At 38.1% G+C, this 12600-nt stretch overlaps 1 protein-coding gene across 1 annotated transcript in view; it reads left to right on the forward strand.

The window, feature by feature from the left end:
• Positions 1 to 12600, forward strand: part of LOC136863623 (KICSTOR complex protein SZT2) — an 874751-nt gene that overhangs the window by 687241 nt on the left and 174910 nt on the right. The window contains 2 exon segments of the mRNA XM_068226020.1: positions 9258 to 9328; positions 9388 to 9578. Coding sequence (XP_068082121.1) covers positions 9258 to 9328; positions 9388 to 9578 — 262 coding nt within the window.

Raw genomic sequence — 12600 nt, forward strand, 5'->3', positions numbered from 1 at the left:
TGTGCACGAAGTGAAATCCAAGACGATAACGCAGATTTCCACGGAATTATTCAGCCGAATTATTTACGATGTCTCAGTTGTCATCGCTAGACTCTTATCTTACTACTACGTCATAAGTGTCCGGGCATGGGATGAAAACTTTTATCCAAGCAGTCAAGATAATTATTATCCAATGCTATTAAAGTTTTATTTTATAAACTCGTCAGTAATGTAATGTAAAATCATCAATAACTGGGAAGAAATATTAACCTAATTACCGCATGTTTAAAAGAAATTGAAAAAAATGAATGTTTGTTACTGACGTCTCGGAATACAGTCAACTATACAGTAGATCTACACCGCGCTAGCTAGAGCTCCAGTTTGCGAGTGTGTCGCAACCAACGAGCTAAACTGATAAATTGTTGCATGCTTCCTTGCTGCCTAACAGTATTGGCTGCTCTGGAATGGACAGATCACAGATGCATTTATTTGTTTCAGATTTACGTGATTACTGTAGACATGTGTGCGTGAGAATTTTAAGTTTTTAATTTGTGTTTTGGGTGTTTGCAGAAATAATTTGTTTTAATAGTGAACAATTACGGAAAGTCATTTATATCGCAAAACATTAACGTGTGAAGCATTTATAAGCGATTATGGGTAAATATAGAAACTATTCTGCGGGCTTCAAGCTAAGCGTAATTGCCTTCGCTGAACAGCGCGGGAACAGAGCTGCAGAAAGAAAATTTTCTGTGAGTGAAAAGTTGGTGCGTGACTGGCGGAAAGTAAAAAACAAGCTAAAAAGCACAAACCCTTCTAGACGCGCGTTTAGAGGTCCTAAAACAGGGAAGTTTCCTATAATTGACGAAGAAGTGTTTAGGTACGTCAGTGAAATACGTAACAATGGCTGCAGTGTATCATATGAAATGTTACAAATTAAGGGACAGGAGGTAGCGCGCAAACACAACATACCGGTAACTCAGTTTAAGGGACTCGTGGGTGGATTAAGGGGTTCATGCGACGACACAATCTGTCAGTGCGAAGGAGAACAACACTAAGCCAAAAGTTGCCTGCTGATTACACGGACAAGATTGTAAATTTTCACCGATTTGTCATACGTTTGCGCAAGGAAACTTCGTACTTGCTTTCTCAAATCGGTAATGCCGATCAGACTCCAATCTTTTTTGATATGCCTCGCAACAGCACTATTGCGCTAAAAGTATCACGGAGTGTATTAATGAAAACCAGCGGTAGTGAGAAGTTGCGATGCACGGCAATGCTAACCATTACAGCTGACGGGAGAAAGTTGCCGCCTTACATCATTTTCAAGAGGAAAACGATGCCTAAGAATATACAGTTTCCCCGTGGAATTCATGTACGAGTGCAACCAAAGGGTTGGATGGACGTAGAACTCATGCTGGACTGGGTTAAACAACCAGCTCTGCTTGTTTTAGATAGTCTCCGAGGTCACCTCGTGAACGAAGTGAAGCAAATTCTCACTACAAATAAGACACGACAGATAGTCATTCCTGGTGGCCTAACATCTGCTTTGCAGCCACTAGACGTATGTGTTAATAAGCCCTTTAAAGACCACTTACGTCGATTTTACAACGAGTGGATGATGAGCGGCGATCAGCAATTGACGCCCGCCGTAAATATCAGGCGTCCACCCTTGGACTTGTTATGCTCGTGGGTGAAGAAGAGTTGGGATCTTATACCACCTGAACTAGTCTCCAACAGCTTCAAAAGGACTGGGATTTCGAATGCACTAGACGGTTCCGAAGATGACGCAGTGTGGCAGGGAGACGAAGAATCTGATACTGGTATTAACAGAGGCGAGGACGGCGCATCAGATAGCGAAACCTGTGATAGCGACACCGAAGATTTGGAATAAATTGCGTACCGGTAAGTCCGCATTTCACAACAAAGCGATAATTTTTTGCAAGTGTAATATTTTAACTTTAATAGTCAAATTAATGACAAATTAACTTAATACGTTCATTTTTATTTTCAGGTTGGAAAAACGTTCGTCGAATTGTTGCGAAAAATTATGAATTTTGTTTTAGACTACTTTAATTATTTTGATGTATAAACGCGAGTATTACGTGCATCTTAAATTTGTATCAAATACAATTTAGTTATAAATACATTTTTTGAGTAATACAAATACTGGTATTAAATATTCATCGTATAATGGTCGCACCCTACAATTTTTTTCGAAAATTTTGGTATAAAAAGTGCGACGATTATGCCGTGAAATACGGTATATTCTTTTAATATACAGTAGTTACTTTTTTAGAATGGCTATAGAATTATCTAAGATGCAATATTTTCTCTGAATGAAACATTTTAATTGCTACTATTGTACCTGTATTTACAACATTAACACAAATTTATTCCAGATGGAAAACTACAGAGTCCCTGCTTCCTACCAAAATAGTCCAGAATTGATCTCTGTTTACACTTCTTATATCTTATGACCTCTACTTGTTTTTCAAGCTCATAAAGGTTATGAAAATTATTTTCACCCCCTCTACAGATGACAGATACCTGCGTAAAACATCCACTGCTGCACTTGTATCAGTACTGGTAAGCATCACTTCACTGTCTTCCTGTACTTTATCACCGTCACTGGTGGAAGACTCAGCTGCTGTTTGCTGAGCAACCAACTCCTCCACACTTCTTTCCTCTGCAGTGATCACAGAATCATCTACCTGACAAAAATCTTCAGTAGTGCAGTCTGACTGCAACATTCTCCATACATCAGGTAGCAGGCCTTCTTCTTCTGGCAGCTGAGATTTGGCATGATTCTTGAAAAAACCTGCTTTCAAGAAACAATTTGAGATGGTAGTCTGCTTCACGGCTTTCCAAGACTTTGCAATGAAGTGAAGCGCATCCAGGATTGAAACTTTAAATGATGATGGATCCTTTCCAGCATCCATAAGGAATAAAATTCGCTGCACCAGGTTGTTCCTATAAAATGACTTAAAGGAGTGAATAACCCCCAAGTCCATAGGTTGTAGCTTGCTTGTGCAGTTAGCAGGCAGAAATTCTAACCGCACATTCCTCAAATTAACATCCATGGGATGTGCAGGACAACGGTCCATGGAAAGAAGGATCTTCCTATTTTGCGCACCCTTTTTTGGATCCAGACCTATAAACTGCTGTTACTTTATACTCTTTCGAGTGATCTTTATTATTATTATTATTATTGTTGTTGTTATTGTTATTATTATAATAATAACTGCTGTTTGAAAAGATCTGAGGTCATCCAAGCGTTATGGTTGGCATTCGTAGGCAGTAGGTAATGATCACACATTCTTGAAGCAACGAGGCTTTTTAGATTTCCCTATCACTTTGGGGTGGAGCTTCTTAGAGCCATCAGTATTGGCTCCCAATATCACTGTGAGCATCATCTTGCTGTGTTTCCCACCATGGCATTTATCTCCTTTGAATCCCAAAGTCTTGCTGGGCAACACACTGAAACCAGTCCAGTTTCATCTAGGTTAAAAATGTTCCAGGGTTTGTAATCCTTGGTCATTAGTGTGGATGAACAGTGAGAATTGAGAGAGAATGTGAAATGTGTAATTGTGTGGTTTGTACTGTGTCATCTAAGTTGTGAACCTGGTATGGCTGTGTGTGTTAATATGTAGAAGTAGTTAGACAATAAAATCTTAGAAATTTAACACTACCAGTTTTTATATTCATGTATCTACTCCGCCAATTTGGAATAATAATGTTATTGGTGTTATGTCCCACTAAATACTTTAATGGTTTTTGGAGATGCCGAGGTGCCAGAATGTTGCCCTATAGGATTTCTTTTAATGCCAGAAAGATCTACCAACATGAGGTTGTCATATTTGAGCACCTTCAAATACAACTGGACTGAGCCAGGATCAAACGCACCAAATTCGGCTGAGAAGGCCCGAGCTCTACCAGCTGGATCTACTCAGCCCGGCTATAAAAAAATCATTAAATAAAACCTTATGTAGTGATTCTACTCTGAATGGTTATATTGGGGCAGCGGACATGTTTCAGTGAAGATGAAAAAGTGTGAACTGCAGTGAAACGGAAAATATTACTGCAACTATAACGGATAACTTGTGCTGTAAGATCTATCATCTGGTTTCCAAAGTATGACTGTTTAACGTGATGGATGAGCTCTTGCTGTATGAATGATTGATGTACTGATGGTGGCTTCCTCCTGGATAAAATATCCTGGAGGTAAAATAATTCCCCATTTGGATCTCTGGGTGGAAACTACATGGAAGGGGGCAAACATCAAGATGATGATTACTGACATTCTGCGAGTTGGATTGTGGAATGTTAGAACTTCGAATCATTGTAGGTTTAAGAATCTGAAAAGGGAAATGGATAGACTAAAGTTAGATGTACCGAGCTCAATAGCTGCAGTCGCTTAAGTGTGGCCAGTATCCAGTATTCGGGAGATAGAAGGTTCGAACCCCACTGTCGGCAGCCCTGAAAATGGTTTTCCGTGGTTTCCCATTTTCACACCAGGGCTGTACCTTAATTAAGGCCATGGCCGCTTCCTTCCCACTCCTAGCCCTTTCCTGTCCCATCGTCTCCATAAGACCTATCTGTGTCGGTGCGACGTAAAGCAACTAGCAAGAAAAAAAAAAAGTTAGATGTAGTTGGATAAGTGAAATATGTTGGCAGGAAGAGCAAGATTTTTGGTCAGGTGACTACAGAGTTATAAACACAAAATCAAGCAGGGGAAATGCAGGAGTTTGTTTAATAATGAATAAGAAAATAGGGCAGCGGGTAAACTACTATGACCAGCATAGTGAAAGAAGTATTGTTGTCAACATAGACACCAAACCAATGCCCACCACAATAGTGCAGGTCTATATGCCTTCTAGTTTGGCAGATGATGAAAAAATTTAAAGAATATGTGAAGAGATAGAAGATTTAATACAATGTGTAAAAGATGACGAGAATCTAATTGTGATGGGAGACTGGAATGCAGTAGTAGACCAAGGAAGAGAAGGTAATACAGTAGGAGAATTCGGATTGGGAAAAAAGGAATGAAAGAGGAAGTCAGCTGATTGAATTCTGCATCTATCATAATTTAGTCCTTGCTAATACTTGGTTCAAACACCACAAATGACGGCTGTATGTGCGTGCAAGACCTGGAGACACAGGAAGGTATCAAATAGACTTCATTATGACTAGCCCAGATTCAGAAACCAGGTATTAGATTGCAAGACCTTACCGGGAGCCGATTTGGATTCTGATCGTAATTTGGTGGTCATGAAATGTCTGAAGTTGAAGGAATTGAAATAAGAAGATGGGATCTAGATAAGTTGAAAGAAATGAGTGTGAGATACAATAGATGAAGAGTGGACAGTTGTGACAAATGAGATCAATAGGGATGCTAAAGAAAGGTTAGAAAGAAAGGTAAGATCAAGTAAGGATCCGTGGATATCTCGGGAGATATTAGACCTGATTGATGAACAGAAAATTATAAAGAATTCAATTAAAGAATGAAGTTGATAGAAAGTGCAGGATAGTTAAGGAAGAATGACTGAAGGAGAAGTGCAAGGATGTTGAAGGTTGTATGATTGTAGGAAAGGCTGAAGCTGCATAGAGGAAAATCAGGAAACCTTTGGACAAAAAAAAGGTAGGTGTATGAATATTAAGAGCTCAGATGGAAAACCATTTCTAGAGAAAGAAGACAAGGCAAAAAAATATCCAACAGTTGTATTAAGTTAAAGATGTAGATGATATGGTTCTGGAACAAGAAGAGGCTGTTGATGTTGATAAAATGGGAGACCCAGTTTTGAGGTCAGAATTCGACAGAGCCTTGAGAGGCCTAAATGGCAACAAGGCACATGAATTGATGACATACCCTCAGAATTACTGACTGCTTTAGGAGAAACCAGCATGGCAAGGTTATTCCTTGTAGTGTGTAAGTTGTATGATACAGGAGAAGTGCCATCTGATTTTAGACAGAATGCTGTTATACCTCTTCCCAAGCAAGCCGTTGCTGACAAGTGTGAAAACTACAGCACCGTTAATTTAGTATCTCATGCTTGCAAAATTTTAACATGTATTATTTACAGAAGAATGTAAAGACAAGTTGAAATTCAGGTGGGAGAAGATCAGTTGGCTTCAGAAGAAATGTAGGAACACGTGAAGCAATCGTGACTTTGAGTCTGATCTTAGAGGATTTAATTGAGAAAGACAAACTTACATATATAGCATTCATAGATCTAGACAAGGCATTTGATAATGTTGATTGGAACAAGCTATTTGAGGTTCTGAAGGTGATCAGGATCAGAAACCGAGAAAGGAGAATTATCTACAATCTGTACAAAAATCAGCCTGTAGTGATATGAATTGAAGGACTTGAAAAAGAAGCAGCAATTCAGAAAGGAGTGAGGCAAGGCTGCAATTTGTCCCTTCTCCTTTTCAGTGTTTATATAGAACTGGCAGTAAAAGAAATCAACAGGAGAGGAAATCAAAACTCTGACATTTGCCGATGACATTGTCATATTTTGATCTGCAGAAGATCTGGAGAAATTGCTGAATGATATGGACACGTTCTTGGAGAAGGAGTACAAGATGAAAATAAATAAATAAATCCAAAACAAAAGTAATGGAATGCAGTCGAATGAAGTCAGGTGATGCAGGAAATGTTAGATTAGGAAATGAAGTCTTAAAGGAAGTATTGTAGATGAATATTGTTGCTTGGTAGTAGACTAACTACTGATGGCAGAAGTAAGAAGGACAAAATGCAGGCTAGCACAAGCAAGGAATGCCTTTCTTACAAAAATAAATTTGCTTACTTCAAAAACACTGACACAGGAATTGGACAATTTTGAAGAATTTTGTGTGAAGCGTTGCATTGTGTGGAAGTGAAACATGGACAATAACTGGCTCAGAAAGAAAGAAAGAAAGAAAGAAAAAAGTTTTTGAAATGTGGTGTTATGGAAGAATGCTGAGGGTGAGATGGTAGATCCAATCACAAATGAATGGATACTGAATAGAATTGGTGAGAGGAGAACTATTTGGCTAAATTTAGTGAGAAGAAGAGATGGAATGATAGGACCCATTTTAAGTTGCCCAGGACTAGTTCAGTTGGTTTTTGAGGGAAGTGTAAGTGGTAAGAATGGCGGGGATGGACCAAGGTATGAATATGACAAAAGGATTAGGGTAGATGTAGGATGTAATAATTATGTAGAAATGAAAAGGTTAGTACAGGATATGGTGGCATGGAGAGGTGCATCAAACCAGTCTGTGTACTGATTACCCAAACAAAAACAATTGGTTTCTATGTCCCACTAACTACTTTTGACAATTTTTGGAAACACTGAGGTGCTGGAATTTTGTTCCACCATGCAATTTTTCTCCTTATTCAAATGGGGCAAGCAATGGAATGTTGTTTTAGATGAGGTCTGCGGCTCAAATACATCTTGAAAGCCTTGAAAGGTGCCACCTCTAGTTCTTAAATAAGAGTTGTGTTGCAAAATCCCCTTTTCTGGTATCCAGTGCCAGTAAATCTACCGACACAAGGTTGACATATTGAGCACCTTCAAGTACCACCAGACTGAGCCAGGATTAAACCTGCCAAGTTGGGGTCAGATGGTCATCGCCTCAACCATCTGATCCACTCAGCCTGACATTATATAAAGAGTCATTGTGTGATAAAAGATAAAAATTCCTGTCATGACTGTGTAAACAAGGCAGTTTTGATATCCATATCACTATTAAAATAGAATGATATATCCCCTGATGGAATCATTCATCTGTATGTGTGTAGTTACAAGGTTGTAAAGTGGAACACATGAGTTTTATTAATTAGAATGTATGAAAAATGCCTTCCAAAAATCATAAGCCTTGATACAGGACGACAGGAATTTTACCGTGCAATTTTCCCCCAATTCAAATGGGGCAAGCAATGTAATGTTGTTTTAGTTGAGGTCTGCGGCCCAAATACACCTTGAAAGCTTTGAAAGGTGCCACCTCTAGTTCTTAAATAAGAGTTATGTTGTATAATCCCCTTTTCTGGTATCAATGTTCATGAAACATCGAGATCCATAAAAATTTGGAGGTAGAATCTTTGCACAAATACAATACTTCCTTCACTCCTATCATCCTTCAGTAGTGGAATTGGAAATGAGACCATGGAGACTCACACCTGATAAATTATAGTTGCGAAACTACATTGTTATTTTCTCCCAGTTGACTCTGGATGATGACTGAGTTAGAGGGTTGGTTCTTATTCTTAATTTAATTATCCTGATCTTTTTTTCATGGCCTTTGATTATTTGATGACATTTTTCATACACCCTATATGTTGAAATTTGCAATTTCATTACTTCCAGGAAATATAATAATAATCATCATCATCATCATCATCATCATCATCGATTTGCCTTTTGCAGCTCTAGCCGGGTAACAAATATTTATGGCATTTGCATCTTCCTCTCTCCAACCACCATTGCTACTCCACAACTGTGTTCCAATCCAGGTTCCTTCTTATTATACTGTTCTGAGCACATTTGTCTCTTTGTCAGTTTCCAGGTCTTTGCTGCAATGCAAGTATGGGAAATTAATACAGTATATATATATTGCCTCTTTACACTTCCTTGGTACACCTTCTGCCAGATCAAGTTCCTTGCACTCTGGTGAAATGCATTTTACAGTTGTATCCTTTTACTGATCTCCATGTCCAATCCTTCATCCTCCACCAGTTTGCTCCCCAAATACTTCAAGCTTTTCAAAATGTTTAAATGTGGTGAACTCCATTGTCTTGCTTTTCTCCACATTTGTTTCCATTCCATAATCACCAAATACTCTTTCAGAATGTCCAGTTGACCTTATACTTCCTCTCATTTTGCTTCCCACATTACAATGTCATCTGCAAGCAACATCACTCCAGATTTTTCCTTTGCCTCCTTCAAAATGTTACACGTCAAAGATCAGTTTCTCTGAATCTATCTTGCCACAATTCCAGCTAGTCACTCAAATAGTCAGTAGTTAGTGGCTGTTGTTAGCCTTACTTATACAGAGCCCTAGTGGATTTAGTATTCCAGACTGGCTTAGAAGGAGATAGTTCATTACTGAGAATATGCCCTAGAAGCTCATTTCTGACTATCATGGCCTCTTGCTCATCACGTTGTCTGTTATGTGATGTTGAGTGTAGTGCTATCTTGAAATGACTTGGCAAATAATGTGTTATTTCCTTTTTACAACAATATTTGAGATTACTAGAATTATAATTTAGGTTAAAGATGTTTTATTTTTTTACTTTGCAGCCAAGAGGTTAAGCTATGGCGATATAACTTCTCTAGCAGAATGGTCTTCATCTACATCCTCTACTCTTCAGGTAAATTGCTTGTATGTCTTAAAATGTTTATTTAGATTATCCATGCCATTATCTTACAGCTAAACAATTCACACATGCAGGTTGACAGACCTCCATACGACGATGCTTCAGAGATGGCTGAAAGGTGTGAGACTGGTGAAAGAGGGAGGCTTCACGAAGTCTACCAGAACACCATGCAGAATTGGCTGGACTTTGCTGTGGATTTAAGTGTTCCTGCTGTTAAGAAACATACTGTTAATCTTGCAGCTAGGTGAGTAGAATAACCTTTTGATTTGAATTGATCATTTTACTGGGTGCTCACAAAAATGAGAACTCTCAAATCTAAATAGAAAAAAAAGAAAATTGGTTTCTACCTTTCATCTAGTGAACAGTGTGCAAACTATTCTCTTGAGTTGGGCTAACATTAGGGAGATCTATATGATAAGATATAAAGCCTATATTTTTAAACTGTCGTTCTGACAGTGACTCTGTTCTTGCAAAATTGGGCTAACAGAAAGAACTTGTTGGTTGCTGCATCACAGAAGAAAATGTTTTATGACGCAGCCCAGCTCTGAAAAGTTACCAGTTTTGTGTTTTGTGCGATGTTCTCAAAATATCTGCAACCGGTTTACCTTATGCCAGCCTTAGTTGCCACTGGCCTGCTGATAACCATAATCTTTACCAGCTTACATTTGCCGAGTTGATTGAAGATCCTGATTGGAGTCGCATCATCCTCTCAGATGTGTCTTCATGTAGCTCTCCAAAGGGTGTATCCACAAAGATGCATGCAAATTGCTATTACTTATGTACACTGTTTTATTTACAAGTTATTTTCACAAATTCTGTACACACAAACTAATAAACAGCCACTATAAACAAAACACAACTACGAAAAAGATCAGAAGACAAAGACTGCCATCTTGAAACAGTTGACTGCTACTGTAGCATGTCTGTATAAGCACAACACGAGTTTACAAAAACATCTCCTGTTAAACAATCACTCAACTCCACCATCAAGACCGCCTCATTATATATGTTGCCTGGCCAGGCTTCTAGACGGATATATCACAACATATCATCTCGTGAATTCTAGAGTGTCCAATAGCATAGTTACAATGTAAGGAAGGTTCTATATAGTTCTTGTCGTACATTCTGGATATTACGGTGTTTTGCACAATATTGTAGTAGATTATACATCACATACAGGTAATAATAAATTATATACTATTAATTACGTTCTTACATTAACTAAACTCACATTAATATATATATATATATATACAGCACATGCTTCAAGACATAACCTCACAAACAATATGATCGTCCGTACCTAACTAGGTAAATAATAATAATAATAATAATAATAATAATAATAATAAATGCATGTATCACTTCATAGCCATACCTCACAAGTCATAATAATAATAATAATAATAATAATAATCATTCGAGCTCAATATTGGCATTATTTATCCATGGGTTAAAGAATACTGTTTTCAAGTTATATCAGTTTATTACACTTGCGTTAAGGATGGGCTTATATTTGTCTACAAATCAATGGGAGCTGAAGTCAACCCAAATATCTGGTACAAAGTTCGCCCATTGTCCACACTTTGTGTCAAATTGGACGAGAATGTCAACAAATGGGATGGGGGTGTTTCACCGTATTAATGGCCATCTCATCAAAGACCGATGATTGCAAAAAATATTCTGGTTCTGAGTACGGGATGATGCAGTATCAGCTCTATCCAATTCACAGAGCGTGTTGGCTGTGTGGTACAGGCAGCATGTTTGTGAGCTTGAATTTGGGACGTGGGTTTGAACTCCACCATCAGCAGCCCTGAATATTACTTTCCATGTTTTCTCATTCTTACTGTGACATTTTATTGCGGTTATGTGCTGCATCTTATCTGGAAGTACTCTACAACACCCCAATTCTCACCATTCCTGCTCTACTCCACTGCCCCCAGTTGCATCTTCGCTTGTTCAACTCTCTTTTCATTTCTGGTTGCCCCCTTCTCTCTCCATCCTGCTATTACCTCGTGCCCTTCTTGTGCAATTCACCGCATGGCGTACTCTCTCTAGAAGCTTCTTGTCGCCGCTTTTCTTTATATAAACTCTCCCTTCTGGCTATTTGCCGGGAAAAATTTACACCACTGTCTTGGAAGATCCAGCACTGCAAGAAATCAGCTTCATTTCCCATATCAAATCCTATTTACAAAGACTTAATAACAATAAAAAAAAACTTCCACCTTTTTGATACTTATATTTGCATTTAAGCAAATCAATTAATCATACACAGTACATGTTTCATTCCTTTTTAGAACATCTTCAGCTGTTTTACATTGCTTAGGTGAATTCACCAAGTATTTATCTTTTTAAGAACATCTTAAATTGGTACCTTGTTTTTCTTATATACTACGTAAATTTAAAATAAATTCAAATAAATTAAAAACGATGTGGATGGTTGAATGGGGTAGTGAAATGTTTAACACAATGGGAGTACATATCAAAGAGACGGGTCATAAATTTACAGATATCAAACAAGACCTTGTAATTATTAACAGACTAAATAAAGGAAGACTGATGAATAGTTTAGAAAATATTCACATTTTTCTGGATAAATTAATCAATAAGGACAAGAACTTAAATGAGATGAATGAATAAAGAAATCCCTTATACAAACACATACTGAGATACATGGAATTATTAGTTCGGAATCAAACGCCCAGCAATTGTAACAAGCAAGCACGAAGCCGTTACGTCACAGACAGAAGTCACCTCCCCGCGTGAAACAACAAATGATAACACGTCCTTGCTTCCCCTCCCCCCTCCAAATCAAGCTAGCATACAGACCACATCACACTGCTATTACACAAGGTCGAGGACAGCGGAATCGGACCCATACCCGTAATTGCGGGAAGTAAAGGAAGTGAATTGAGCAGGGGTAAGTTCAAAATTTCTCAATCAATTTCCATTATTCTAAACAGTTCCCTTAGACAACACTTCCCCAGGCGATTTTAACTAATAAGCGCATATTTCTTTCTGCCGGTTACAGATCGTACAACAAGCTATCAAACCTGATATGTTTACAAATCAATTTTTAATTCGACCAACAGCGGATACACCCTTTCCACTTAGAAAAGGATAAACAAGAGGATCAGCCTTCATAGCATAGTACAATGTGACGAGAAAGATAAGTAGAAGTCAAGTAAAGAAGAAGCACACTGCAGCAAAAAACATTCTTCAGGATCACAACACCAGAAAATTTTTTAGTTTTTTAAACAACAAGT

This window comes from Anabrus simplex, chromosome 2 (genome assembly GCF_040414725.1).
Source record: "Anabrus simplex isolate iqAnaSimp1 chromosome 2, ASM4041472v1, whole genome shotgun sequence".
Taxonomy (NCBI): Eukaryota; Metazoa; Arthropoda; class Insecta; order Orthoptera; family Tettigoniidae; genus Anabrus; species Anabrus simplex.